This window comes from Malaclemys terrapin, chromosome 16, assembly GCF_027887155.1.
Source record: "Malaclemys terrapin pileata isolate rMalTer1 chromosome 16, rMalTer1.hap1, whole genome shotgun sequence".
NCBI classification, from domain to species: Eukaryota; Metazoa; Chordata; order Testudines; family Emydidae; genus Malaclemys; species Malaclemys terrapin.
This window is the reverse complement of record NC_071520.1, coordinates 29,222,204-29,246,379: the sequence shown is the minus strand read 5'-3', so window position 1 is coordinate 29,246,379 and position 24,176 is coordinate 29,222,204. Positions and strand designations below refer to the sequence as shown.

Here is a 24,176-nt window from a genome sequence, read left to right as displayed (position 1 = left end):
TTTAATTTCTTTGCAGTGTCCCCAGTAAGGGGCCAAGTGGGATGGGGGAGCTTTGCAAACACAGGACACATTACTATATTTAATTCCCATGCCGTATCTCCAGTGTTGCAGCCGAGGGAACTTTATAAATACAGTAATGAGTATTTAATTTCCTGTGCAGTGGACCCCCCCCTCGTGTTTACTGAATTTTCAGTTATTATGATGAATCCTGCAGTGGTGGGGGGAGGATGAGCGGGGACACGACAGCAGGACCTGAGCCTTTTGCTATGGACTGAGCTGATCAGAAAGCCCAACCAAGCTCTTAAGCCTGTTGCCACACACAATATGGCGGCCAAGCCTGGGTCCTCCCCCTATCGTCAAGCCATGGCTAGGGCGACCTTCCCTAAGGCCCCTACGTGCCCAGGGCCCGAGGAGACTACACAGGTGCCTGTAGGAATCCGTGCACGAGAAGGCCGTGAATCCCTACTCGGAAACGGCCGTTGCCGCGGAACTGTGTAGCGCGAGCTCCAGGCGGGCGTTCGCCCTTCTCTACAGGGCTGCGGCCAGCATCTGTGTGGTGGCGGTTCGGTCAGGCGCGCCAGGGGCAGCCCCACGGCTTGGCCGAGCTCGGCAGGGCTGCGCAACCGAGGTAGCTGCACAAGATGGCGGCGGCCGGGGCCGAGGAGGAGGCAGCGGCGGCGACGACGGAGGAAGAGGGGCGGCGGGAGGGAACCCGCGAGTCGGAGGTGGAGTGCGGGGACGAGGGCGACTCGGACTCCTCGGCGGACGGCGAGGATGAGGAGAAGGAGAACGAGGCCGAGATCCAGCGGCTGGAGGAGCAGGTAGGGGGCGGGGCGGGGAGCAGCGTGAGTCCCTGGAGCCCCGCGTGGGGCCTGCCTCGGCGTGTCCCATCCCGCGGCCCCGCGCACAGAGGCTGCGCGGGCCGTCGGGATCGCTGGGGGGGGGGGGGGTTCCGCGCGCGCGCGCGCTCTGTTCCGCGGCTGAGGCGCTAACGCGGCGGCGGGGCCAGGCTCGGGGGGCGCGGGAGGGAGCCCCTCGTCCCCGGCCCGCCGCCCCGGGGGCCTCGCGCGTGCAGAGCATCGTGCCCCGGGTGCGGGTCTGGGCACTGTGGCTCGGGGGGCTTTCGGGTTTCCACAGTGGATCCTTTCCCCCCCCCCTGCCGTGGGAGGGAGCTGCGCCCGCCATTGTGGCATCTGCTCCTGGCTCCCCCAGGAGAACACCCCCCCCCCCCCCCCCAGTCCTGTCTCAGTGCCACGTGCTTCCTGAGCAGGAGATCCGGGGCTGCGCCTTTTCTGCCGGGCTTCCAATTCCTGTAGGACTCGTGAATGGGACCTGGCTCCTGAGGGCTGGGTTCCATCCGGCCAGGGGCCCTGCGGCCCCCATCACTGTGCTAGCGAGGCGGAGGGCTAGTCAGTGTTGTTAAGGGGAAAAAACACTTTCTAGAATGTCCATACACTTATAGTATCATTCGCCACCCGTTCTGTGTTGCTCGTTGTCTTCATCTGTAAGTATCAGGGGGTAGCCGTGTTAGTCTGTATCTACAAAAACAACAAGGAGTCTGGTGGCACCTTAAAGACTAACAGATTTGTTTGGGCATAAGCTTTCGTGAGTAAAAACCTCACTTCTTCGGATGCATAGCTATGCATCCGAAGAAGTGAGGTTTTTACTCACGAAAGCTTATGCCCAAACAAATCTGTTAGTCTTTAAGGTGCCACCAGACTCCTTGTTGTTTTCATCTGTAAGGATCTTTAGAGCAGTGTCCTTGCATGTTGTGGGTGCTACTGGGCTACAAATGATGAATGAAGTATTGATATCTCTGTGGAGCAAATGAATAAATACGTGAGGGAGTCTGTATTATAGTCCCCACATTAAATATGGGAGCATAGTTAGCATGTGGGGAGAGGGAGAGATTTTTGTGAACCAATGGATTAGGAATGTGGTATTATTGATGGGTGAATTTGTGGAAGAAAGTGAGTATACTGGGTTAAACTTTTAGGCATGGGTAATTCTCCTTTCATGTATATCCATTTTGTAGTGTTAATCCAGGATTGTATAACTGCTGTTTCTTGCAAAGGATTAAGAAATCCTTTCAGTTTATATATAGTCTCAATTTCTTTGATCACATCCTGGAACTGCTTTCAAAAAATCAAGTATCAAATTCCAAGTGTTATAATCATGTGAAATGTATGTAAATTACACTGTTCCTAAACTTGGTGTGTGTTGTCTATTAGTTTGAGAATTGAAAAGTGTACCTTCTCTGGCCATCTTGCTACAGAGCCCTTTCAGTTGGAGACACTCTCAGTATTTCTACAAAAGTGTGCTAAGTGCTTTCAGTTTCAGAGTGGTAATTATGAAAATGTTATATCTGTGTAAAGAACAACTCCTGTTGTGTAATCCTTCAGCAATTTAATTGCTATGGCAAACTATGGAATAGCTGCTAACTTCAGAGGGGTTTCTTTGTGCACTGATGACTGAAATAATTGATGGTTGTGGCCAGAAGCAGCAATTTTTGAGGACTAATATAGTTTGAGAGCATGCAGTCCATTTCAGCACCAGACATTCAAGGTGGACCCTACAGTAACAAGTCTAGGGATTTTTCTGAGCTTGACAGACACTGAGAAAACAGCTCAGAACTACTGTATCTTGTAGATGAGAACTGCTTTTGTTGGCTATTTCCAGTTACGGTAGGGGAAGCTGAAACTCATTGGGGTTTTTATACTAGTTTACTAGAGCACATTCTCAGTTTTGTTAAACGATGTTATTGAAAAGTGGAGATTAACGCAGTTTGGATACATACCCTCATTTCTACCATTGAAATGATGACTTGGTCAATATGCACAACTGCTCAGTGAGGCTTGCAGGCACTCGCTTGTTATGCTTATCACCTGAGGATCCACATATTAAACAGTGGTTTCTTGCTCTGAGAACCTAATTCAATCCTCTATGTCTTCTTTATAAACCTGACTTTTTTCATTTTGTGCCCTCATTGGGCTTTACAAACAATAACGAAACCTTGCACTACCCAGGAGGGACGGTGGAAGGTGTATGTATTGTATTCATCTGACATGAACAGACTGAGGCTATGTCTACACTACCACTTAGGTCAGTATAACTTATGTTGCTCAGGGATGTGAATAAATCACCCCCTGAGCGACGACCAAAGCACCAGCTGCCACTGCTCGTTGAAGGTGGATTAATTAAATCGATGGAGAGCTCTCTCCCGTTGACTGAATGTGACTGCGCTGCTATAAGATCTCTAGTGTAGCCATAACCTGAGATGCTGAAGTTCATAGAGTCGATGGCACAGTCCAAAATAGAACTCCGGAGTTCTGTATCCTAGTTTCCTGCTCCAACTGCTAGATATACTCTGTCTTACATTTCTTTAAATCTCATTTTTAAAGCTGTCGATCAATGCATTTGACTATAACTGTCACTTGGACCTGATAAAACTGCTCCGCCAGGAAGGAGAGCTGGTAAAGCTTAGAAGAGCCCGCCAGAAGATGAGTGAACTCTTTCCACTTACTGAAGGTACAGGATGATTTCAGCTCACCCTTGAGTGTTATCCTTGAGAACCCCCCACTCCCATCCCATTTTTTAGCAGCTGAACTGAACAGTTTGTAAAATATTTGCGTTGAATTTTAACATGAAGTCCATGAGACCAAATCAGACGTCTTTGGGGATTACAGTCATGTGGATGATTCTGGCTATAATGTCCAGTGTTGAGCATACAAACTCCAGCCAAAAGGTTAATATTTTGTAATCTTCTGAATATGATGCTGTTGAAAGTTGCAGATAGCCCTTGAGCCAGAAATGTATTTGTTTATTGATGGTACAGACAGCAGCTGAGTAAGCTTCCCTACACTGCCTGGCTGATGTGTCTTGGCCCTGACATGGAAGGACCTGCCCCAGAAGAGAGGGGGAGAACAGCCTCTGTGGCTATTCAATGATTGGCATCTGCAGTGTATCCAGAAGGGTATCATTGGTGCTGGTGATCCCTTGTGCTGTGGACCATTGTTCACTGGGAGTTGAACTGACACCAATGATGCTCTTTTCACATAGGAATCATGGTAACATTCTGCCTTTACAAATAGAAATTTACCTATATATTTGGTGTCGTGGTGGTAAATTTAGCCAAAGCTTTAGTAAAATTAACCGTAGCTAACTGTAAAGGTTAAAAAAGTGTTACCAAAAAAATCACATTTTCAAACAATTCTATTTAGTGATGCCAAGTTAAACTAATTTCTTGTCTTTTGGACTCTCTTGAATATTCTTGGTAATGTACCTCTAAAGTTCCTGTTGTCTTACAGAAATTTGGCTGGACTGGTTGAAGGATGAGATAAGAATGGCTTCTGAAAGCACCGATCGCGAGAAGGTTTATGAGCTGTTTGAGAGAGCTGTGAAAGACTATATCTGTAAGTTGCAAATACATCCTACAAAATAAACAGTTGTAGCTTTGCATTGAAATCATCACTTTCTTTTTTTCCTAAGAAGGTGTTTTCTTATGGCTAATACAGAAACTGGATCAGAAGTATTAGTATGAAAGATACTCCCCCAAAGTTGTATTTATTTATTTGGATCTGTGTGGAAAAGCTGTTTAAAAGTAATAAATCACAATCTGTTGGTGACATAGTTTGAGATTTCAAGTTTGTGCAAATTGGAGAGAAGTCATTGAATGATTCAGATCTGTTGTATCCTTTCATTTATTTCAGCGGGCAGCAGATGGTTAACACTACATTTTCTGGTTTTGTATCATGCTGTTACCTGATGAGGAGTGCTTCCCTAAAGCTATTGAATTGTGTATCCCATAATGAATTCTTCCATTCTTGTGTTTAGAAAGTGTTTTTAAAAGGCTTATTTTCAGTGCCTTGCATTTTTTCTGTAGACCTTATTTTATTAGTTCCTGCTGTCTTTAATGTATTTCATTGTGCCCACTGTCCATGAAAGCTTTTTCAGAGTAGGTTGCCATTAATACCACAAAGACACCGTCCTTTATTAACCAAGTACCTCAGCTAGCCTACGCTTTACAGTGCTGGACCATGGGGACTCTCATTAAAAGAGAGACAAATATCTGGTACTTGTCAGTACCTCTTCACCAAGCGATGGCTGCTGCTAAGTACCTAATTTATTGCGCTGAACAACCAGGTTTGCTTCATGTATTGTGGTGGAGCTATCTGTGAATTGAATCGGCAGATATTATGGAGGTGTCAGTAGTGGCTTCATAGTTAATTCTTCAGATCTGCAGGCAAAGCCGCTCTTGAACATCTAAAAAACACGTGAAAAGGAATTATTCTCTGACCTGTCATAATTGAATTGATCTCCAAGAAAAGTGACAGAATTGCTCACCCAGCACTTCTTCTCTATTTCCAACAGACCATTACTTTTTTTTCTTGATTTTTTTTTTTACACTATGTTTTATGATAGTTTGATTAGAGCAATAAAAATAAACACTCAAAACTAAAGGGAAAGATAGGGTGCTAGTTTTCTAATTTGGAATGACACGTGGGGGAGTGGGACCTATGGAACTTGGGAGATGAATGGCCCTTTGGGTTTTGTTGTGGAGCTGGGAACATAGTGGAGGGCTATGGAGTCTCATGGGAGCTCGAGTGCTCCGCCCTGCTCTCCGGCTCTGCTTTGCAGCTCTTCTGCCAACTTCTTTGTCCTTTCTTGCTTGTCTGTGCTGTCCCTATCTATGTCCAGCTCATCTCCCCTCCCACTCTTCCCTGCAGGCATTAAGAGTTTGGAGTTTTCATAAACATTACAGAATAGAGCAGGTTGGAAAATGGATTTTCCATCCCATGAAAAATTTTTGAGATGTCTAAAGTGTTTTTGTCTTGATTAGGGACAAAAAGTCAAATTGTTGATATTGTCTATTGCTGCTCTGCTATCCACTAGGACAGTAACCCTTCAAATTGTATTGGGGTAAGAGTGCAGCATGAAAGAATATTTTAGTTTCTCTTTTCCTTTGTGGAAGTGTAGGGTGCAAGGAAAGTATATTGTTAGTATGAAAGATTCTGTGTATATGCTATAAACACTTGATTTGGGAAGTAGAAGGGAAACTTTTTTCCTAGGAGAAGATTTTACTTCATTGTTTCTGATGACTTGTTTAGGTCCTGAAATCTGGCTAGAATATGCTCAGTATTCGATCGGTGGCATTGGTGAGGAAGGCGGGATTGAGAAAGTTCGCTCAATTTTCGAAAGAGCGCTGACTGCAGTTGGCTTACATGTGACAAAAGGAACAGCAATCTGGGAAGCTTACCGTGAGTTTGAAAACGCCATCTTGGAAACAGTACAGGTAAAATCCAGATTTTTCTGTTATCTCAGGAGTGAGCAAATGGTGGTGTTAGTTCCAATAGGCCTCTCAACAATCAATGCATCTGTTCCATCGCTGTGGGCTGGTGTCATTTGTAATGCACGCAATGAGGAACCTCAGTCCAGATATTAGTTTCCTTCCTGCTTTTGCGTTGGCTTGACACTCAGAAAAATAGCTTTAAATTAAACCAAATAGGGCGTTATTAAACACTTGTTTTTTCTCAATAAATATTTATCAACAAAACTCACCCATGTTTGTTTTCTATCTTTGGAGATTTTCTACCTTTTCCTCAGAATTCATTCATTTTCTTCTTCTGTGTGAGTGCATATTGGATTCCAGACAAAATTTCCAGAGCATATTTTCTCTCTGAAATATGCAAGCACAAAGCCTAAAAAAATAGTCCCACAGTCTGGCTGATAACATTACCACTCCTGTTTCTTGGTAGTTTACAAAATAAGACATTGAAAGAGCCACTCTCAGAATGCTAATCACTATTTAAATAGGGGTAATTGGAGATCATAGTCTTAAGGAATCCAGTCTTTAGTCAGGGTTGTTAGGGTACCTGGAAGTCTTAGAGGATACATTTTGTGTATGAACTTCAGGGATTTATTAAATCAGGTTAGAAACTATCTTGCAGTTACTGACATTGGGTTTGTGAATTGCCATTATCACATGTCACTGTCTACATCAAGTACTGTAATTGGCTTGTGTTTGTAAACATAATTTACAAATGTGTGTTCATCTCAGTTCTTGGTGAGAAATGCTACTTGCATGCCTTAGACCTCCAGGCTGAGCAGCTCTCCTGTTGTGCGCTTGTACAGTTCTGTCACATGAGACGCTTGTTTGTCGTGTCTGCTTTTTAAAGATCTGAGGTCTCTGTTATGTAGACTTGCACTTGGGTTTATTGTTTATCAACCCAGGACCCAAGGGAGTTGGGTAATGCTCAGTATATCTTTGTTTGTAGCCAGCTGCTGGCAGTATTCCTTCCCCTGAACAGCAGCAGACACTCTGTGCACAGCTTGAGAAGATCCACACACTGTTTAGGCGCCAGCTGGGGCTCCCGCTGCTAGGTAAGAGTCTATGAACTTGAGAAGACTGCATTAATAAGGCTGTAAGTCCTCCTTGACTTGGGCAGTGATTGTGCCACTGGGTTCTCCTTTTTGGTCATGCCACAGACAACGCTGCTGCAAGGGTTGTGTATTTTTGAAGTGATCAGTCATGGGTGTGTCATTCTGGGGGCTTCAAAGACTTTCTGTGCCTTTGCTTTGTTTGGAATATTTTGCTTACTAATTGATTTTTGCAACGCTTAAGGAAATAGATATTGCCAAAAAAAATCTTTTAGTGCTTTACATACTTTGGTATAATGTGTCTTACAATTTAAACTAGGAACTTTTAAACAGAAGACAGGCATGAAGATGCCATGGCTATAGGCATGGTATAAGAGTAGATCTGGGTGGGAAACAGTTTTCTTGTCCCACTAAAGCTTTCAAGATTTCAGCCATTTTTTCCATTCCCCATCAGGATAAAACAGAGACCTCTTGAGGTTTTTCCAGGAGGGGTGGGGGGGGGGGAAGAGAGCCTGCACCCTAAACTAGCCAATAGCCCGCTGCTTAGGGTGCACACCTGGAATGTGGGAGACCTGGGTTCAGGTCCCTGCTCTGTCTAACGTGGAGCAGGTTCAAAAAAAATTTAGTTGAAAAATTCCTGACCAGCTTTATGTAAGAGCCTAGGTTGCTATTTGGGAATACATACTAGCTGCTGCTTTCTTAGGTTTTGGTGTTCCCCCTAATGTCCATTAGGGTTGTCAGCTCCATCATGCTTTCACTTGGTACCCTCTGTGTCCTCTTCCTTTAAGAGTCTAGCCAAACCCAGATAAACACAGTTCTCTCACTTTTTTTTGACTTGCACACGAAAACAATCTGGCTTGTTCTCTCTCTTCCCTAAAGCCTTAGAGTAATCCTGCTGTGTGTTGGTTCAAAACCATTGATGTTTTAAAAACAGTTCATCTTGGGTTTGAATTAGATTGCACTGTGTAGGAACGTTTACCTCAGCCCTTTAACCAACTGGCCAGACTTTACAACTAAGTATACAAACATGACAGCATCAAAACTCATGATGCTACGTTCAGATTACTTAGTAAAATAATTTTCAGTTGCTTTGGTTCTCTGTATGTATTAATAGACATGGAAGCCACATACGCTGAATATGAAGAATGGTCAGAGGATCCGATACCCGAAGCAGTAATAAAGAACTACAAGAAAGCACTGCAGCAGATGGAAAAGAGTAAACCGTATGAAGAGGCACTGGTAACTATTTTAAGCATGTGTTGTGAGACTAAGCAACCTGTTTAGAAACAACAACCACAGAAGTAAACCAGTGACTTTGAAAACCCTTTTCAGCAGTAAGCAACGTAAGGGAAACTTTCCAGTTGTTTGTATTATTATAGACACTGTTGAGAATTTTATAGCAGCTTGAAATAGTACTGTCTATACCAGAGTGGGCAAACTCTGGCCTGCAGGATCCTCCTGCCTGGCCCCTGAGCTCCTGGCCCGGGAGGCTCTCCCCTGGCCCCTCCCTTCCTGTTATGCCTCCCCCGCAGCCTCGGCTCGCCCTGCCACCGGCGCAGTGCTCTGGGTGATGGGGCTGCAAGCTCCTGGGGCAGTGCCGCTGCAGAGCCTGGCCTGACCTGGTGCTTTGTGCTGCGCGGTGAGTGGCTTTAGCACCACCGGTGCTCCAGGCAGCGCGGTAAGGGGGCAGAGAGCGGGGGTGGAGAGGGGGGTCGGATAGTGGGCAGTTGGATAGAGGCCACACCCCCCTCCCCTAATCGTCCCTCCATACAATTTCCAAAACCCAATGCAGCCCTCAGGCCAAAAAGTTTGCCCGCCCCGGTCTATACAGTGACACCTGCATCAAGATTCACTCTACAATATCCCTATGGTGCCCATTAGAATTCTTGTTAGTTTTCCAGACCTTGTGATCTCTTAGGGATAGAATTGTATAGTTGAACCCTCTCAGAGCCTGACATGTATTCAGAGGTCAGTGAAAATCAAAGGCCAGAATCCAGTTCCACTGCTTAGGATTCTCCCAGATCTGCTGATGTTTTTGAGGCTAAACACTTGTTCTTCAGAATATTGTTCTTGGCCTGTAAAATGCTGTTTTGATCTAAGGTTGATCTGCTTATTTTCCCGACTCTATTTCCTTTTTGTACTCATGTTTGTGTTCTAGCTGGTTGCTGAAACACCAAAGCTAGCAGAATATCAAGCCTATATTGACTTTGAAATGAAAGCAGGGGATCCAGCTCGCATTCAGTTAATCTATGAGCGTGCCCTGGCTGAGAACTGCCTTGTGCCTGATCTGTGGGCGCGTTACAATCAGTATCTGGTAAGGAAAGCAAAAGAATATGATCTTTACCCTATTTTGTAGCCATAAGTGTCTACTTGGACTCTATGTTGGATTCTGCCTCAGTTTCCTCCTTTCATGTAAGCTGTCAGGCCAAGTAACTGGACAGGTGACCAGATGTCCTGATTTTTATAGGGACAGTCCTGATATTTGGGGCTTTGCCTTACATAGGCACCTATTATCCCCCCACCCTGCCCGAGATTTCACACTTGCTATCTAGTCATCCTAAGCTGCATCAATGAAGTTTTCACCAGTATCTCTTTCCCTTTTCTCAGGGATGCATTTCTTGTTCAAACACAGATACGCTTTGACATTGATCAGAACAGGTAAACTGGGTCCTGCCCTCTGGTCCATCCCAATGTGTTTTGTGTGTGGATGGGAAGGCGGTTAGAGGCAACACCCAAGTAAGAGCCCAGGTTAACTCTGCAGCGAAGGCATACCCATACTGAGCTGCTTCCTAGTCTCCATTCTTCCCTCCTGGAAGGTATTGAGTAAGGCACAGGTGCTATACCTAGTTCCCTTAAAGGGGGTGTCTTATGCTGTGAGGCTAAATTATTTTTTCTTTCTTGCACTCTAAGTGACTAAGGGGTTATTGGGGATTCAGTCAATGCTTCTATTACATCTGTCTCATTCCGTCTGGTAGCATAGCAGAATGGGTTAATTGATTGGTTATGGTTTGTGTTCATTGAAAGTGGGACCAATGTTATACCCTGTTACACTGTAGCATATCTCCTCTCCCTTTTGGTGTGCTCAACTTGAAATTACAATTCTCAAACTTTTATGCGAAATTAAAACATGCTTTTTTTGAAGTCAGCAATTTTTTTTTTTTGTAATATTGTATCCATCTGTGATGGTGGCTGTCTAATGAGAGGAACAGTGGGCTATTTTGCATCCTTTAATTAATTGTGTGGTTATTTTAGGACCGGCAGTTGAAAGTGAAAGAATTGGTACTCTCAGCACATGATCGAGCTGTTAGGAATTGTCCCTGGACTGTCGGGCTGTGGAATCGGTACCTTTTAGCAATGGAGAGGCACAGAGTTGATCATCAGATTGTTTCTGGTAAGGAAATACTGCTGGCATTAGTGTCCGGACCAGGATGTTTTCTTGTTGACGAATGGTGATGTGCACAGTATTCAACAAGGAATCTGAACCCATTCTGAAATCTCTAAAACTAGGTTGGATTAATGGAAACACAGTGGAACCATTTTACAGTAAAGTCTCTTTCCTGGAACAATTTCACGTTTAAACTGTTGTTTCGTTATAACCATAATTGCACATTACTGAATTGAAACAAATGTGCAATTTTCCTACTAATTTGCCAAATCAGAATTTATTATATACAGGTTCCACTGCATCATTCAGTTTTCTGAAGTGTTAACTTTTGGTTCATAAAACCACAGAAATAGCCCCCTCCCATCCCCCAATCTATTAACTCCAGTTATTGGCAAAGGGAACAAAAGCAAATACATGTTTGCTTTTATTTTTCCCTCTAGAAAACTTTGAAAAGGCTTTGAATGCTGGCTTTATTCAGGCTACGGATTATGTAGAAATCTGGCAGGCATATCTTGATTATCTAAGAAGAAGGGTGGATTTTACACAAGGTAACTATATATAAACTTATGAGAGTAACTCACCTTAGTTTAAATTTTCTGCTCTGTGTAGCCTTTAGAAATGGCAATATACTCTTCTTAAAGAGCCTCTAATAATTGTGTTTAAGATATCAGAGGGGTAGCCGTGTTAGTCTTGCATCTGAAGAAGTAAGGTTCTTACCCACGAAAGCTTATGCTCCCAATACTTCTGTTAGTCTTAAAGGTGCCACAGGACCCTCTGTGTTTAAGATGTTATGAATTGTGGAGGAAATAGTCATTTGGCATTTATTAAAACACAACTTGTACAGTTCACTAAATCAGTTCCTAGTTGAATAGATTGTCCCAAAATTCTTTCTCTGTTTTCGATCTCCTGTGGCTCTTTGTCCTTTTAAACTCCATATGCAATGACTTCTGCTGAAGTGAAAAATGCTTTTTGAAAAAACAAAATTTCTGTTTGTGAAAGTGGATTTCTTCTTTGTGCTGGACGTTAGTGAAGGAAACCATAGTAGGCTAAAGGAAACAGAAATCATTATTTTAAGGTGCAGATATATTTCTCTGTCTTTCTAAAGACTCAAGTAAAGAACTAGAAGAGCTGAGGTCTGCATTTGCACGTGCAGTGGAATATTTAAAACAAGAGGTGGAAGAACGTAAGTCAGAGCTTTGAAATATTCTCATTCTTTTCACTCCAAAATGGCTTATTTTCTATTCTGTGCGTGTTACGTTGAGACTGATAATGTTTTAACGGGGCGGCTCTACGTATTTTGTCACCCAAGCACGGCAGTCAGGCGTCTTTCGGCGGCGCGCCTGCGGGAAGTCCGGCTGGAAACGCAGATTTGGCGGCATGCTTGCGGGAGGTCCGCTGGTCCTGCGGCTTCGGCGTACCCGCTGCTGAATTGTCGCAGAAGCCGTGGGACCGGCGGACCTACCGCAGGCATGCCGCCGAAGGCTCCCTGACTGCCGTCCCCACAGCGACCGGCAGGCCATCTCCCGCGGCTTGCCGCCCCAGGCACGTGCTTGGTGCGTTGGTGTCTGGAGCCGCCCCTGTGTTTTTAAGCTTGGACCACAAATATAGTGAATCTGTAATGCGAGTCTTTTACTGTAGTGTTACAAATACTTTGCTTGTGAATCATTGCTTTTAAACATGCGTCGAACAACTCTGCTTTTTTTTTTTTTATCTGAAGGTTTTAGTGAAAGTGGGGATCCATCCTGCACTATAATGCAGAACTGGGCGAGGATTGAGGTAATATTTTCATCAATCTGTCGTATTTAAATTGTGTTGCTAGTGGAAGTTACCTTTTTAGAAATCTGTGTTTATAGAGGTGTACATACTCCTTCCTCTGTACACCTATATAAACCTGGGCCCTTGTGTCAGCCTCCGCTATACAGATCACTTTCTCCTTATTTCACCACAACCACTACAAACTGATCAGCCCCCCACGGTGTACCTGAAAGCATGAGTTCAAAGACCCTGAGTAGGCAGCAGTCTGATTCAGATAGAAACAAGACTCATGGTTTCTGTTCCTTGCTTTGCCACAACTTTGTGCAACATTGGATAAGTCACCTCTCTCTCTCATTTCTTTCCACCTATAAAAGGGGATATATGCCTAACTTGCATGGATATTATAATCACAACGTGCTTTGGTTTCCTCAAATTAAAGGTGCTAATGAAGAGCATTTCAGTAGTACTGGCTTAGAAACTTATCTATTCAAATAGAGCATCTATTGTATCGTATAAATATGAAGAAAGATGTTTTTGTGTTTCATTATTTTTAAAGGTGTTCAGTTACTAATAACATTTGAAATTAAAGACATTCAGAAATATTTAAATAAGATCTTATATAATGTATAAACTGAAATATGCCTGGGAACCAAAGGCCAACATGGGGATGAGAAGAGCTCTAACTGGAGAAGTTAGCTTTCAATAGCAATAATTTATTTTGACATTTCTTATGTGGCACTTAAAAGGTTTGCAAAGTGTGATGAATGTGCCTTTCTGGTTTCCGCTGTGTGTGGATGATTCTGACCTATATTGAATTTTTTTAATGTTGCCTTTTTAGGCTCGCCTGTGTAACAATATGCAGAAGGCCAGAGAGCTCTGGGACAGCATTATGACTAAAGGGAATGCCAAATATGCCAATATGTGGTTAGAATACTATAACTTGGAACGGTAAGGGCTTGACTTAATGAAGCAGTGATTTAATTTCTGCCTGAGTTTCTCCATTTGAATATAGGTTCAATGTGGTCATGTTTTTTTAATGTTTAAGTGCTTTTGAGATCTTCTAGGGCGGGGATTCTGAAACTGGGGGTCGGGACCCCTCAGGGTCACAAGGTTATGGCCTGGGGGGTCACGAGCAGTCAGCCTCCACACCAAACCCCCCACTTCACCTCCAGCATTTATAATACTGTTAAGTATAAAAAAAGTATTTTTAATTTGTAAGGGGGGGGCCTCACTCAGAGGCTTGCTGTGTGAAAGGGGTCATCACTGCAAAAGTTTGAGAACCGCTGTTCTAGGGAAAGATGCTGTAGAATTGCTAAGTTTTATAATAATGGGTTATACGTGTTATCTGGGAGTGAAAGCAGAAAATATAAGTGCTCCTTAATTTCTCCAATTCAGGGCCCATGGAGATACCCAGCACTGTAGGAAGGCCTTGCATCGAGCTGTGCAGTGCACAAGTGACTATCCAGAGCATGTCTGCGAGGTGCTGCTATCTCTTGAGAGGATAGAAGGTAACTTCTATAGCCCACTGTTGTGTCACTTTCTTGGTTTATTAAGTCCGAAGTTATTGCGCAGGGAACTCTTATGTAGTGAACTCTAAGTTAGTGGTGAAGTAGAACGGTAGTCCTGTATTGTTCTGGTACAGTGCATTTGCTTCAACCTTGTAAACTTTAGCAAGAAACCTCTACTTTCAGTGAAGTTCTGGGCAGGAAAAATTCTTTACGGTGGATCTGATCCAGAGCCCATTGAAGTCAATGGGATTCTTTCAGTTGACTTCAGTGCACTTTGCATCACAGCCTATAAAAGGCTTCCATTGTATTTGATTTTATTCTAAGCTTTTTCAAGCCCCACTAGATAGATTAGGACTTCGTTTTTGCGTTGTGTCCAATGATCTGTAATATTGAGGGATATTTTCAAAAGTTTCATTCTTACTTTAGTAAATGTGTTTTTTCCCAAATTATGGGAAGAGTAAAAATCATTTTTTGTATCCTATAGGCACTTTAGAAGACTGGGATGCAGCTGTTCAAAAAACAGAAAATAGACTAGCTCGAGTTAATGAACAAAGAGTAAAGGTCAGAATTTCTTTGTGAACTATCCGAGAAATGAATAGGAAACAGTTATTCCAAGGTCATCTTTACAGGAGTGTTTTGACTTAAGCTTCTTCTGTCAAGCCCCACAAATGATCTTGAAATATCCTCAAGACTAAGGCCTTGTCTACACTGGCAAGTTACTGCGCAGTAAAGCAGCTTTCTGTGGTGTAATTCCTGAGGTGTACACACTGCCAAGCCACTAGTGCGCAGAAACTCCTCAGTTGCAGCGTTGCAAAAAAGCCAACCACCTCAGGGAGAGTCATAAGCCTTAAAGCGCAGAGGCTCCAGCGCTGTATTTGCACTGTAATGTGTTTACACAGCCTAAAGCCATCAATTGGCCTCCAGAAGTGTCCCTTAGTCCCTCAAGTGGCTGCCCTGCTCATTGTTTTGAACTTGGCTGGCCTGGAGACATGCCTTTCCCCTTTCAAAGCTCCCTTTCTGACAGCCATTGTGTGCTGTGCTGATCTGCTCTGGGACACAAAGCAAACCATTAATGTGGAATGCTCCTGCCATTGAACACAGAGGCGTGCCTGGGGAGGGAGACAGGCTGATGTTGGGGTTTCCCCCTGCCTCAGGACTGGTTGCTTCCTGCTGCTGTCTGAACTTACAAGACAGCATGCTGACATACTCTCTGTCCCCCAAAACACACTGTCTCTCCCTCCCCCAATACACTTACACACACACACACACTCCCTGTCTCACAATCTCCCCGCCTCTCCCCTCCCCCCCCCCATTCCCCTTTCAGTTGAAAAGCAGCTGGCAATGTAGTAGGAGGCCCATGGAGCAATGGGTTTGGGAAACCTGCATCATGTGACGCTGTGCCTGCCTCATGAGGCATTGCAAACCCTTCCCAAAGCACTCTGCAGCCAGTTGCACAGTGGGACAGCTACCACAATGCACTGCTCTCGTTGCCATTGCAAGAGCTGCTAATGTGTCTGCGCTCCACTGTCACAAGGAACACAGTGTGGACACGCAACAGCGGTTTAATTCCAGCGCTTTAATGAAAGTGGTATAACTTGTTGTGCAGAAACTTGCTAGTATAGCCATACCCTAAAAACTGCTAACTTCTTAGTGTGTTGATATAACTAGTTTCTTCTGCACTGGATGTCTAGTTGATACTTGTGAAGAGGTAAAATTAACATGACAATTAAAACTATAGAAATGACCAGTTAAGATATATCTGTTAAGTGATCCTCCCACTCGAGCTGTGTGTATAAAGCTTAGTGGAAGAATCTATTTCTCATTGCTGTAGATACATGCAGCATACTTCTACAAAGAAGTGCTTTAGAAAAAATCTGCTTCAGTTTGTAGTGACTGACAAAACTCCCCAATGTTTCCAGGCTGCTGAGAAGGAAGCGGCTCTTGTGAAGCAGGAAGAAGAAAAAGCTGAACAACGAAAGCAGGCTCGGGCTGAGAAAAAAGCTTCCAAAAAGGCTAAAAAAATGAAACCTGGAGACAAACGCAAAGTCGAAGATGACGACGACGGAGAGTGGGGGCAAGAGGAGGAAGGTACAAACTGTAGCTTAAAATTTTTCACAACTTAAGACAGCAGGACTTTTAGCTGCCTCTCTGCAGTCAGCACAGGTCAAGGAAGTCTGGCTGGGGTCTCCTTGGAGCTGTGTGTTCCAAAGGGATCTTAATTTATCTCCATGTGTCAATCACAAAACTGCCTCTTTGCATTGTTTGGTCGTCAGTGATCATAAAATGAAATAGGGAGTGAACACTTACATTACCTTAATAATTGAAATAAGTTTAAAAGAGCGCTCACTAGATGTGTTTCCTGGCTTATACAATTATTTCATTGCATGTAAACCCCAATTAGCTGAAATCTCCCTATTTTTTCCCTGAGTCTATGTATGTCCTCCAAGCTATTCAAACCATCTGCATTTTCCTGTATTTATAACAGCATCTCAGAAAGTTGAAACAAATGTTTCTTGTGGAAAGTCTCCCAGAGGGAGGAACATGCATATACAGCCTCACTCAGGGTGGTTTCAGAAGACTGCTCATTTTGAAAAGAATGCTATTACTCGCTTATTTGTGGAGAGGGAAAAACACATGCTAACCTTGTGTCCCTTTAAAGCCTTCACTGTCCTAGGCATGCAGTCCTTATCTCTCTAACTCCGAAAGGATTGCTTTTCTTTGTGTTAGGATCTTATTTTGTACCTGCAGTTCCTGGTGCTGAGCGCTTCCCTGGATCAGGCTGTTAGAGGAAGGCAGCCTTTCCCTTAATATCTATGTAAATAAAACCCTGCTGTTTGCTAGAACGTCTAAACCATTTCAAGCTTTTGTTTCACTAAACAGCAGAGCAGCCCAGCAAGAGACACAAGGGGGATGGTGACAGCGCGCGTGCTGAAGAAGAGGTGGAAGATATGGAGGTAGAAACCGGCCTGTTTGGAAGAAGTACACCTGCGAGACCAGCTGCTTCCTCTAAACAAAAGGAAAAGGCAGCCGCAAGCCGAAAAGAAGCTCCCAGAGTTCTCCATGACAGTGCTAAAGATAACGTCACTGTTTTTGTCAGCAATCTTTCTTATAGCATGGCAGACCCTGAAGTGAAACTGAAAGAGCTCTTTGAGAGCTGTGGGGAAGTGGTGGAAATCCGCCCCATATTTTCTAACAGGGGGACTTTCCGGGGCTACTGCTATGTAGAATTTGTGGATGAAAAATCAGCTCTACAGGCCCTGGGATTGGATCGCAGGATTGTGGAGGGGAGGCCAATGTTTGTGTCTCCCTGTGTTGACAAGAACAAGAATCCAGATTTTAAGGTACAATACTTCTTAATCATTCAATAAATAAACTTATTGATGAGATTGCATAGGAAGACTAGCAGCATGTCTAGTCCCTTCAATAATCCTTCCTAGTGATCAACCCTGCACTAACCTCTTCATACTGGCAGTCCAGAATTGACGTTGAGAAATGTCCGCACTAGATGCGCTCAGTGCATGTCGGTGACACCTTTTGATACAATAGATAATCAATAATTAGCTTGATTGGTATCTTAGTCCAGTGGTTCTTAACCTTTTCTGTACTCTCCTGTTACAACAGGAAAAAAAAATCACCCCCCCCCCCCTTGCAATTTAGCCATAAATAAAGGAGGGTAATTATGCTGCTTTGTTGGTTGAGAACCCACACTGTGATCTCTTTGGATGGTGCTAGATACTTGACTGGTTGAACCTCCAAAGCATTTGAAGCCCTTCAGAATTCTTGCATCTTTTCAGGTAGCTGAGCCACACGCTAGAGCTGACTTCTGCAGTGATCAGTGTATCTCTGACTATCTACACTTGAATAAATCCTCCGTCATTTGTGTACTCACTCAGTGTAGTAACCATGCTTCTCAGTCTCCCAGCTGTATATTTTTCAAATAATCTGTAAAATGCTTTTCAAGAGGCTGCGACTAATGCTAGTAATACAGGGAAAGGTTTGCGCCAAATGCGGCAGAAGTAACCGTTTGCAGGTATTGTATATAGTGAACTTTGATCCACGCATGATCCCAAAGTGCAGTGTTTGTGAAGCACATCAACACTGCAGCTGACAGCCGTTGAAGTATATTCAGTATCCTTAAAATCTTGCTAATGTTTCTGTGTTAGATGCAATGCGTGTGTGCGCACACACAACTTGCTACACTAGCTGGATATCCTATATTATTTTAACACTCAAAATATAGCATGAAGACACAGGGAAACTCTTCCTGAACTTGGAGCAGACCTATAATATTGTAGAGACTCATTGGGGTGAAACCTTTGCTTGCTTAGAGCAGACTGAATTCTTAGAAGTGCATACCTATTAGTTGTATTGTTGTAGCACCTAAGAGCTCCAATCAAGACAGGCCCTATTGTGTTAAGTGCTGTTATAATCACATAAGACACAACCCCGGTCTCATACTAATATTTAATGGTCTGAAATTATGGCGCAAGTTGGACATAGATTCTTTGAATGTCTGCAACTGGACAGGAATTAATGTCCCTTTTTTACCCCAGGTGTTCAGGTACAGCACTGCACTAGAGAAGCATAAACTATTTATTTCTGGTTTGCCATTCTCCTGCACCAAAGAAGAGCTGGAGGAGATGTGTAAAGCACATGGAAATGTGAAAGACATTAGGCTAGTCACTAATCGAGCTGGGAAACCTAAGGTAAGTGTCCAGCACTCATGTTAATCTAATGTTAACGTTAATCTAAATTTTAAAAGAAACTTCAAAGGGAAACTCTTGAATATTTTGGGTCCAAAAGATAGATTTTCTGTTTCAAACCAAACAAGGGAGTTGGAATGTTTTCACCAGCTATTCTTAATCCAAAACCAGGCTTGTTTAAATTTATACCTTTTTTTGCAGTATCTGTAACCCAAACATTTCATGCTAGTGCATGAGCACCAGAAAATGAAACTGAGTCAGTCTGTCTTGCCCAAATTAAGTGAAATGGAAAAAGTATGAGTATAAATGGGCAAAAAAGATGTTCTGTAGAACTTTCAATTCTAGTAATAGGCGCTGGTAGTCTGAAGAATCTGTATTTTTTTTTTTTAAACTGATCTCACACGACAGTATCCTTCTGATGTAATTATATGGAAATACGGCTGTGATCATAACTAGTTTTAAAACGACTTCAGTTGTTTTTAATTCTTTGACTCTAGTGATCTCTCAATATGTCTTCTAGCAATGGATGTGGCAGTAAGGAATTAGCCACCTCATCTCATGACAGATTTTATTACATTTGCATCTGTATCAAATTAAGGACATTCATTAAAGGAGAGATTTTAAATCAGCTGCTGTTCCCTCAAAATGTTGCCCTCCCACACTTGTCTCAAATAGACATGATTAAGTGCTAGTCACTCTAACAGCTGTCGTCCTGCTAATCATGCGTATGTTGTGTGTACTACGAGCTTGAAAATCCATTTTAAAGCAACATAATCTTTCAAAAATGGCTCTCACTGCAGGTCTTGTAATTGATGCTCTCCACTTGCTTCACTTACTTTTTCAGGGTATGTGCAGAGCTTGGCTTGAGCTGGGATTCCTACTTAAATGCCATAGAATATATTTAATCATTCATAGCTTAAACAAGGTCACATTTAAAACTGGATGTACTTGTATGGTCCAGAATGTGTCCTCCCAAGATTATCCAGCCTTAAAAGTGCATACAAACTACCGGGCCTGAAGAGCAATGGTAACACAATTAGAAAGGCATAGTTGTGAAATCATTGCGAGTATCACTGGCCTACTATGCAGTGACAGCTGCTAGAAATCTCCTGCGTTGTGTGGGAGGAAGTGCCTCCATGCAGCCTCTCCTTACCCATGTTTAATTTGAAATGAGTGGGGAAACTCTCACCCATGGGGACCATCAGCAGCGTGGTTAGCAGCTGCTATACAGTGAAACCTGCACAGAGAACCGTTGCCTATGGGGAATGCTTTGTTGCTGACGACTTAAAAGTATCCCCATGTGGTTTGTGGGACAAATTTCTCCAACCCTTCAGAGACCACTTCTACCATTCAGTGTTGATGGTGTTGCCTAAAATAGATTAGCTGCTCTTGAAACTAAAGTAACTATAGGGTATAGGGTATATGGTAATGGACCTGATTTCCTAAGTGGAAGTTTTAACCCAGTAAAGAATTGCAGCAGATTCCATGTAGATCTTGCCTTTGTAGCTGCTAGCTAGAGATGCCTAGACTCTCACTAACTTTCACTGGGCTAACCCGTAACTCTGATGATTCTTTCCAACCCTATGGTCTCAGCCTGGTTGCAGATCCTAGAGTGCTGCAGTGAGGTCTCACTACTAAGACAGCATTCTGTGGTGTAGCGCTCAAATGACTGTTACGTACTTGCTAATGTACAAAATACATTGTCAATTAAAAGGGGTCTCATGAGTAGCAGTTAGCAAGACTCTGCTCTCTAGACAGCCATATAGCTTTGAATTCTTCAGCACACCTGCGGTTTCACCATGAAGAGTGGGACTTCATCTCAGCCATATGTCATGTCTATAACCTACCATTGTCACTTCAGTCCTCTCAGTTGACTACGGTCTGTGCAGAAGCTGTCATGCAGAAAATATACACTGACACTTACCTAATTTGTCTCTGGGTTTTCCTTGTTCAGGGCCTGGCCTATGTAGAGTACGAAAATGAAGCGCAGGCCTCGCAGGCTGTATTGAAAATGGATGGGCTGACAATTAAGGAAAATGTCATCAAGGTGGCAATCAGTAATCCACCTCTCCGAAAATTCCCCGACAAACCTGAGGCAGGGAGAGCCTCACAGTCCATGGTACCACGACAGATTTATGGAGCGTAAGTATTCATGGCACGCATTGCTTGGGGGTGTTTAGAAAACATCAGGTGTGTAACACAGGGATACTTAGGAACCACACCCAGGACAGGTGAGGATAATGTTTGAAAGGTGCTAGAGAAGTGCCTTATTGTTATGGTTTAGGGTGTGGCAGATTCACAGGGTTGGTAATAGGATGTAGACACTTCCTACTTCCAGATTGCTAGTTCAAATCCAACCCAGTGCAGCAGTGACTGAAAGGTACCATGGTGTTGATGGCTGTTCTGGTGATAATCTCTGATGTGAACATCTGAGCACAAAACTGGCCTGAATTATCTGCTATTGGCAGTCTTGGCAAATTGGCCAGGAAGGCTGTGCTCTCCTTTCATCTCGGAAAGGTGCTCCCACAGATAAGGGTTTAAGGCACACTAGTAGACCAGGGGTGTGCTGCTGCTGTGTACTTGTTCAATGGATAAATAGGAGACTTCAGTCTCCCGGGCTGTCCGGCTTGGTGCCTTTTGCCAGCACTAAAATACACTCTTTCAACGGGCAACAAAATGAAAGCAACGTAAACACTGCATTGCCTGGTAATAATAAAACAACTGAGAAAGGAACAATAGTTAAATGGGTGTTCCTTGTGGTGAACAAACCTTTTCTTTCCTCTTGATTCAAATGTAATGTACCAACCCTCCCCTCCCTCCCCCCCCCCCCCCCAAAAAAAAAAAAAAAAAAACTCCTTGATGTTCTCAAACATGCCTTTTGGTTTTTTAGACGGGGGAAGGGCAGAACTCAGCTCTCAATGGTGCCTCGTGCATTACAACGCCAGAGCAATCTTGTGACAAAGGCTGAGAATGGGATGGTTCAGAATTCACCAGCAACTTCATCTGTAGCCACTGAGGAGCCTAAAAAGATGTCCAATGCTGATTTTGCCAGGATGCTACTGGAAAAGTGAGCAAGAGTAAAATGAGAAATGCCTTTTTGGAAGCCATGTTGTGTCCTTATTTATGCTAGCAAGAGAAACAGCCAATCACACTCATGTGTAAATAATTCTCTGCACTGTTGCATTCACCAAGATCCAGAATGGGGCTGTACAAATCCAGTTGTTTGTTTTTTCTCTGAGAGCAAAGAGGTATGTTTCTTGTTCCGGTAAAATGGCTTTAAATGATCCCTCATATTGAGGGTAATGGGGGGGAATCTTCACTTTACAGATTGGGTACAATATGAAGTTTTATGGAGTATTCTTTTTTACTTTTTTAAAGAATGAGACAGTTGAATGAAAGCTTAATGGTGTGATTGTAGAGCCCCACTGGTCACCAGGATTTGGTTGGTGATGGTAGACAGCCTCTGTGGCAGCATACAACCCATCTTAAACACACACTGACTTATTTCAGAAGTCATGGGCCCGTACACCTCCTTCCATTTAAAAAGTTCGTATGGCAGATGCTAGTAACTTCACCACAATGGCCTATTTTAGTATTGAGAGGGGAGGGAATTCTATAAAAATGTAATCGATGTTCCGCTCAAGTTGGTCTGTTTTTATATTGTGTATTTGTAAATGACATTCAAACTATTATTTTTAAGCTTCATAAACAACATTAGAGCTGGTAACTTTGTTTCATGTAAAAGCTGTATATGCTACTGCGGACCATTTTACCTTTTGTTTGCTAAATGACTATTCCATGTCTTGACAGTTGGTTTCTGTATGGTTTGCTTCTTGAATTTTGTTTTGTACACAATGTGAAGTGTGAGTTATTGGTTTATTAAACTAAAGTTCTCAAAGGTTTTTTTAAATACTGTCGCTTTTGTTTAGATATGGTGTCTGATTTGCAGTTACCGTAAGGTAGCAGTATGATATTGATACCTAGCTTTTCTCACAAGATCCCTTCATTTAATGTACATGTTAGTAAAGCGTTTGATACTGTCCCACATGACCTTCTCATAAATAAACTAGGGAAATACAACCTAGACGGAGCTACGGCAAAATGAGGCAAATGGCACAAAATGAGCTCAAACTAGCTACGGGAATAAAAGGAAACAAGAAGACTTTTTATCAATACATTAGAAGCAAGAGGAAGACCAAAGACAGGGTAGGCCCACTGCTTAGTGAAGAGGGAGAAACAGTAACAGGAAACTTGGAAATGGCAGAGATGCTTAATGACTTCTTTGTTTCGGTCTTCACCGAGAAGTCTGAAGGAATGCCTAACATAGTGAATGCTAATGGGAAGGGGGTAGGTTTAGCGGATAAAATAAAAAAAGAACAAGTTAAACATCACTTAGAAAAGTTAGATGCCTGCAAGTCACCCGGGCCTGATGAAATGCATCCTAGAATACTCAAGGAGCTAATAGAGGAGGTATCTGAGCCTCTAGCTATTATCTTTGGAAAGTCATGGGAGACGGGAGAGATTCCAGAAGACTGGAAAAGGGCAAATATAGTGCCCATCTATAAAAAGGGAAATAAAAACAACCCAGGTAACTACAGACCAGTTAGTTTAACTTCTGTGCCAGGGAAGATAATGGAGCAAGTAATTAAGGAAATGGTCTGCCAACACTTGGAAGGTGGTAAGGTGATAGGGAATAGCCAGCATGGATTTGTGAAGAACAAATCATGTCAAACCAATCTGATAGCTTTCTTTGATAGGATAACGAGCCTTGTGGATAAGGGTGAAGCGGTGGATGTGGTATACCTAGACTTTAGTAAGGCATTTGATACGGTCTCGCATGATATTCTTATCGATAAACTAGGCAAATACAAATTAGATGGGGCTACTATAAGGTGGGTGCATAACTGGCTGGATAATCGTACTCAGAGAGTTGTTATTAATGGTTCCCAATCCTGCTGGAAAGGCGTAACGAGTGGGGTACCGCAGGGGTCTGTTTTGGGACCGGCTCTGTTCAATATCTTCATCAACGACTTAGATATTGGCATAGAAAGTACGCTTATTAAGTTTGCGGATGATACCAAACTGGGAGGGATTGCAATTACTTTGGAGGACAGGGTCATAATTCAAAATGATCTGGACAAATTGGAGAAATGGTCTGAGTTAAACAGGATGAAGTTTAACAAAGACAAATGCAAAGTGCTCCACTTAGGAAGGAAAAATCAATTTCACACATACAGAATGGGAAAAGACTGTCTAGGAAGGAGTACGGCAGAAAGGGATCTAGGGGTTATAGTGGACCACAAGCTAAATATGAGTCAACAGTGTGATGCTGTTGCAAAAAAAGCAAACATGATTCTGGGATGCATTAACAGGTGTGTTGTGAGCAAGACACGAGAAGTCATTCTTCCGCTCTACTCTGCTCTGGTTAGGCCTCAGCTGGAGTATTGT

The 24,176-nt window shown here is 43.1% G+C and overlaps 1 protein-coding gene across 1 annotated transcript; it reads left to right on the top strand.

The window, feature by feature from the left end:
• The first annotated feature begins 626 nt into the window (after positions 1–626).
• On the top strand, positions 627–22,630 carry SART3 (spliceosome associated factor 3, U4/U6 recycling protein). Its single transcript, XM_054006491.1, has 19 exons — positions 627–821; positions 3,402–3,528; positions 4,308–4,412; positions 6,108–6,292; positions 7,275–7,380; positions 8,492–8,616; positions 9,536–9,691; positions 10,630–10,768; positions 11,203–11,310; positions 11,868–11,945; positions 12,480–12,538; positions 13,356–13,465; positions 13,913–14,025; positions 14,510–14,586; positions 15,945–16,113; positions 16,906–17,366; positions 18,579–18,731; positions 20,683–20,870; positions 21,619–22,630. The coding sequence occupies exons 1-19, from the start codon at positions 642–644 to the stop codon at positions 21,797–21,799; spliced, it is 2,820 nt and encodes a 939-aa protein (XP_053862466.1). The 5' UTR covers positions 627–641; the 3' UTR covers positions 21,800–22,630.
• The last annotated feature ends 1,546 nt before the right edge of the window (positions 22,631–24,176 follow it).

Excerpts from the sequence above, each read along its gene's own strand:
- SART3 (XM_054006491.1), top strand. The coding sequence starts at position 642 with ATGGCGGCGGCCGGGGCCGAGGAGGAGGCAGCGGCGGCGACGACGGAG. Across the intron at positions 13,466-13,912 it reads GAATACTATAACTTGGAACG|GGCCCATGGAGATACCCAGC; the intron begins GTAAGGGCTTGA and ends TCTCCAATTCAG. Across the intron at positions 14,587-15,944 it reads TTAATGAACAAAGAGTAAAG|GCTGCTGAGAAGGAAGCGGC; the intron begins GTCAGAATTTCT and ends CAATGTTTCCAG.